Source organism: Elaeis guineensis, chromosome 5, assembly GCF_000442705.2.
Source record: "Elaeis guineensis isolate ETL-2024a chromosome 5, EG11, whole genome shotgun sequence".
NCBI classification, from domain to species: Eukaryota; Viridiplantae; Streptophyta; class Magnoliopsida; order Arecales; family Arecaceae; genus Elaeis; species Elaeis guineensis.
Window position 1 is genome coordinate 4959024 of NC_025997.2, and position 6082 is coordinate 4965105.

Consider the following 6082-nt stretch of genomic DNA (forward strand, 5'->3'; position numbering starts at 1 on the left):
ATCTGCAGTCATTAAATGCGCGTTGGAAAGTGGTTGGACAAAAATATCTCTTCCATATTATGATATCCTGGACTATATTATAAAATTCTGAGATATAATACACCACATGATGTCACAATTTTTTCCAAAAGATAGGGATATTTTCGTTATATAAAATTTTTAACGAAAAAATCGATCTGTAAACATTAAATATATATTGAAAAATGATGGCTATGTGGACTAATTGGACAAGACGGTATGCTCCACGTTGGATTTTCTGCACCGCCCGTGGTGCACAAAATTTTTTTCGATAGCATAGAGCATAATGGGCCGTACACAAGCTTCCAAGTCCATGAGCCTTTCATGATTTATCACTTTTCTGCGGTTGAACCTGGCAAAATAAGGGCTTCTGAAGCTCATAAATTGCATGACGAGTGTTTGCTACTTGCTATTGTCTGACGGCTCTTAAACCCTCCAAAGCATATTTCATTGGAACACATGGCCTGCGGCATCAACGTTTTCTGTAATATTTGATAAATCCGGTTGTTAGGCATTGTTGTTCCATCCTGTTGGCTACAGAAGTGCACCTCCAATGGTTACAAAAGAGTACAACAAGCTGAAAGCAAACAAGGTTTCGAATGTTGTCATTAGCATCCACAAGCATAGCTTACATCGTGCCTTAAGCCTCTTTGTTGGAGATTGCATGATAGCCTTAGGGTTTATGGTTTTGTTATTCTTGATGGACCGTAAAATGGTGAGACTAAACCTACATTCTAGTATTGAGGGAATTGTACCTTAAAGCAATTTGCTTCTGGATACAAAACAACGACTGCCAGACAACACCCCAATGAGTTCTGCTGCTGATCATCCAATTTTTTAATCACCACTCACTTCACCAGGCCTAATGGCAATCGGTGACTGGTGCGGTACAAGGTGGGAGGTGCCGGCAGTCTTAACATTTCTAAATTGTGTGCAGCTTTAACGTACTGAATAGTGAGAACGAGAAGGAAGTTGGAATTCTCATCCAAAAAAACAAAAAAAAAAGGAAGTTGGAATTGGTATACCAGGTCCTTAATAACTCAGGCTGGATTCTGCTGCTAAAATTAATAAGACCAAAGTACAACTTGGAAAGCAGTCCTGTTACTCTGCTTTGAAAAGCACCGTGGGCCTTCAAGATTTCGAGTTGATACTACAAGCATTTTGTTGATACTTCATGGATTTTAATGAACTGAGGAAGAACTAAGCTGCTCTTGACAGAAATGTACAACAGCCAAAAAAATAAAAAATAAAATCAGTGAACTACTGCGGAACTCCCCCTTTTCTGTAACCAACTATGAAGTGATCGCTTTGTGACCTTTAATACTCCCAAATCTTGTGGTCTCCTGGCCAAATATTTATGATACTTAGGCTCCTCAATTGTTTGGAAAACATGGGAGTTGCTTGAATCAGGAAAGCAAGGAGAATGATTCATATATACAGCCCCATGTCCAGTCTCAACATCAAAGCCCAATTCATCCTGTAGAACATGAATAACCGCTTGCTGCACCTCATACTCCCGATTGGCAGGGCCAGTTCCATATTTCCCAACCCCAGATATGATGATCATATCATCTTGAATAATTTTTCCTGTAACAGGCGGATGCATGTTATTTTCCAAGAACCAAGATCTTTGGATGTACTGAGATCTTTCAAATAAACATCCAACTCAATAATTGGGAAGCACAAAGATTCATCATACATGCAACCTACAATATCAGTGTACTCAGCTGAAGCAATAGGAAAGTCAAGTGATACTCCAGCACTTGATAGCTTGGCAAGCTAAACTAGACTATTATACTAGCAAATTCAAATCAAATTCCTTGTAACACCAGAATCATTTCGCACAAATTAACATGGAATGCAATAAGGGCTATTATACAAGGTTTCCATTAAGTTAAGCAAAGCCAGACTGACCAGAACTACCAGATATTGACCCCATTAGAAACAGATTTAGTGGGGAAAACTGGTTTTGAAAGTTCTATAGATTTTTTAGTCAAAAATAAAGTTCCACTGTTTTGTTTTAACTTTTAAATAACTTGTGGAATTTATATTATAATTGTGGTGAAAACGTTACAAGATACAAAAAGATTTAGGCAGCAATAAGAATTTCCGTTAAGACATTCTAATAGATTACTAAAGCAGGGACCTGCTAGATCATTCTTACCTAGCCAATAGCTCTCTTTGATCATCCGCAGAACCGAAAGAACAACAATCCGAGCTTCAACCTATCAATATGTGATGGAAGAATCTTAGAGGAGATTGCCTAAATATTGGTTATAATAATGTCATCAATTAATGAATGTAAAACAAAAACATGCATGGATGAAGCTAATATATATTATTTAAGGAAGACACATGAGAAAGCCAGCAAGTTGAAGAACTAAAAAAAAGGAACCAAAGTACACAAATAATTGCCTGTTCACACAACTCTGTGCATGACCAATGGTGCACTGCATTTGTACCATTTGTGCATCAGACCTACTCTGCTCCCAGTGAGACAAGGCTCTATGTACCCTTCCCGAATGCAATGATTTGCTTCTGAATGGGGGAAAGGAAGCATGAAAATCTCCACTATCCCCTAATGAAAAATGAATGAGAAGATAGAACTCTGCAATAGACACCCGTCCGCATATGGTTTCAATTCTTGCACAGACTTAAATTGATGATTAAATTATTGCAGGCACTGTATTCATGCAAGATCTTCTAGTATTGTATCACAATTGGTAAACGTTGTTTCCTTGTTCCAATCCAAACCTCGAGAGCAAACCATTCAATTGTTTCTAATTTGTGTTCAGATAGCACCGAGACGATTCATTTTTGAGAGGCATTAATGACACTCAGCCTCTAGTCAAATGTGATGCTTCGATGACTTAGTTCAATGAGTATCTGGTAGATCATCCTCATAGTTTACATACAATAATTAGAAGTACCTTTGTAAGCCCTCGAATATCAATAGCTTGGTTGTCACCAACATCCTTTTGCAAATGTGTTGCAACTTTTTCAAGAAGTAGACTGTAAGGTTTGCTTCCGTCAGTTTTGTCACGAGAATATTTGATATTGAGTGGACTCTCATTTTGATTGTTATTGTTTAATACTCCTTCACACCACTCCTCAATTAACTCCTTAAGATAATAATCATTGGAACTGTACCTGCAATAGATAGGATTATTATATAACCACAGGGAAAAAATTTCCTCATGTGCACAAGATGAATTTTGAATAGAATTCAATATGTGCCCTTAAGCAGCCATATTAATTTAAAAAAAGAAATTAGAACTGTTCAGCAACAATGAGCTTTGCCTTGTGGAAATAGTATATTGTGACCATTGAAAACAATGAGATGATGCTGGAATGCTTTTTTCTCTTTGGCTTATTTTCAACTCATACCTATCCCAATAGTTTGAGTTGAAAAGTAGTTCAGGCAATTTGCTTGTAATAATTTTTTTTTTCCAAGGGCCTGCGCGGCCTTTTGACAGCCACCACCGTCTCCCGCAGCCTCCCCCTCCTTCCATTTCTCTCCCTCCCTCCCCCCCTCTCTCTCTTTCTCTTCCTCTCTCTCCCTCCATGGTTCGGTCATCCAAGGGCCTCCACGGCCTTCTAGTGGCCACCATCGACGTCTCTGCCGACCTTCCTTTCGTCCCCTCCCTCTCCCTCCCCCGCTCTCTTTTTTTCTTCTCCATTTCTCTCTCTCGTCAGCTTTCTTTGCTGTGTCGGTTTGGGCCCGATATAGTCTGATATGGGAGCATATGGAACCATATCATTAGCCAGCCGGCACGGAGTCCGGTTCCAGTTCTGCATACCTTGCATATATACATTATGTATTATATATGTGCATGCACATGCGTGTGTACATATGTATATAAATATACACATCTATATATCCATATGTATATATGGATGCATGCATGTATAAGTTTACTAGACTGTGATGCTTCTAAAGAGCATTTGGCTCCAAATACTTCCAAATCAAAATCAATGAAAGACCTCACAAAAAATTAAATTTCTAATTATTTTTATATTTAATGGTCCCGTCACCATCTAAGACAAAAAAACTAAGAAACTAAAAATCACATATCTTCGAGCTCTCTTGCCAATGTATCGAGCCAGCAAAAAATGAAGAAAGGAAATCACGCTTGCATAAAACTTATAATATTTTATGTTTTGTGCAATTCTACTGCCATAGAACGAACCAACCAAAGTTCCCCATGATCTTGCACCATACAATGCTCCTTTATCAACAATGCTTCAGTGTATCAAGACTCTAGGTAACGTGTGTGTGTGTATACATATTTTTATATAGTTAACACATTCTATATGTATGCATCGCTGGTGTTATGAACCTAATCATGCAAGGACCAAACTATCTTTGCACCATGTACCTCTATCAAATGCTATGCATTATTGTTCCTTCATAACCCTAGTTCTCCAACTAAAAAAATCTCTTGCAATAAATAAAAGTATGCTTATAATCCATCCGCTAATAAGAATAGGTAATAAGATAAATGAATTTATATTGTCATTCACCTAGTTTGACAAATTATTTTGCCATCCTGCACAACAAGACTCCATCATAATTATGTTGTGGTTCTTAAAATTTTGCTCCTACACCTAGATTGCTATATCACACAACATGTACGTTCGAAGGAAAATTCTGTAGGACACATTAAAGTTGAGAATGCTGTAGAAGTCAAAATGTCAAGAAGTCAGGCAGATCCTAGAAAATGTATTGCATGTTTCAGAGAGTTCAAAATGCTGTAGTGAAAAAAGTAAATGAAATCTATCCGAAAAAAAAGGGTAAATGAAAGGTACGGAAAATCGGTAAATGGATAAAGTTACCAAGAGACTCGATTGGAATATTATGTCAATATGTACCAAAAGGAAGCTCCAGTAAGGTAATGGCATATGAGGTCACAGAGACGAAGTCATATGGAACTGAAATAGAAGTGTTGGTAAGGATCTTAAGGCCTCTGCATAAAGATATAGCCAAGGATTTAAGCCTCAGTTTGATGGTGGGATGTCCCACCATCCCTAGTGCCAATATGGGGCATAAGCCAGTGTTGGAACACGATGGAAGACATCAACCATCCCAAGTGCTGGCAAGCAACACATCCCGTTCCATGAAAAAACCGGGATTGCCCCACCCCACAGAAATGTATCCTTGAATATAGCCCTTGATAGAAGCGAATGGTGAAGAAAGATCATTCACAATAGATGGGATAAGATTTGTTGGTTAAGTATATGGCAATGTCATGCATCTAAATGTAATACACCTTCAGAAGATGTGGGACAATTGCTGGAATTCGGTATACAATACCCAAACACAGCTGTAAATCCATAAACTTCTAATATTCCATGAAAGAAAATATGGAACTATTTGCTGCTCTCTTTTTCTTTTTTTTTTGCAAAAGTTTGCTCATCGCAATTTTCTGAAAAAGCATGCCAAATTAATTTTCTGATCATAATAGCATTTCTGGTAAGTCAATGCCGTCTTCCTCATTGGTTGAGGTGGAGGATGTAAGAAATAGATCCACTTTCACCTTGATGAAATAAGAACTATGACTAATTGATATAAACCAAAGCCTGATACATAGGAAAGCTAAAGAGACAAGAATGACAAGCCAGCCCTGCCTGCCAGTGTACTTCATGACTCTATAGAAAAACTTTAATGCTATCTAAGAAGCCTATTTGTTTTACTAATTTCATAGCATTTCATTGAATAGGTGCATACTTCATTACAATAACCATAGAAAATCTTTAATGCTGTCTAAGAAGCCAATTTGTTTTACTAATTTCATAGCATTTCATTGAATAGGTACATACTTCATTACAATAACATTGAAAAGCCACATTTTTAACAAAACTGAATACAAATCTGATCCCCTTTTTTTGTTATGATCCTTTTGCATCAGTAACAAAAGATGAATATTAAGGAAGAATAGAGAGATTAAGGAGGACCAACCTCATGTAACCCTTAAAGACTGCAAACTCCCCTCCCCACATGGGCAAGAGGGCGAGGATTTGATTCTAGTCAGTCTTGGCCCTCAAGGGGTGGGGCGGGAATAGG

The 6082-nt window shown here is 37.8% G+C and overlaps 1 protein-coding gene across 1 annotated transcript; it reads right to left on the reverse strand.

Moving 5' to 3' along the window:
- Positions 1-1050: 1050 nt before the first annotated feature.
- LOC105044671 (pentatricopeptide repeat-containing protein At5g02830, chloroplastic) lies at positions 1051-3168 on the reverse strand (the record flags this gene model as incomplete). The annotated part of the gene is given in 3 exon segments (XM_073257234.1): positions 1051-1605; positions 2183-2243; positions 2949-3168. Coding segments are annotated over 3 exon segments (616 nt in total), but the record flags the coding sequence as incomplete, so codon positions are not given.
- Positions 3169-6082: the final 2914 nt, after the last annotated feature.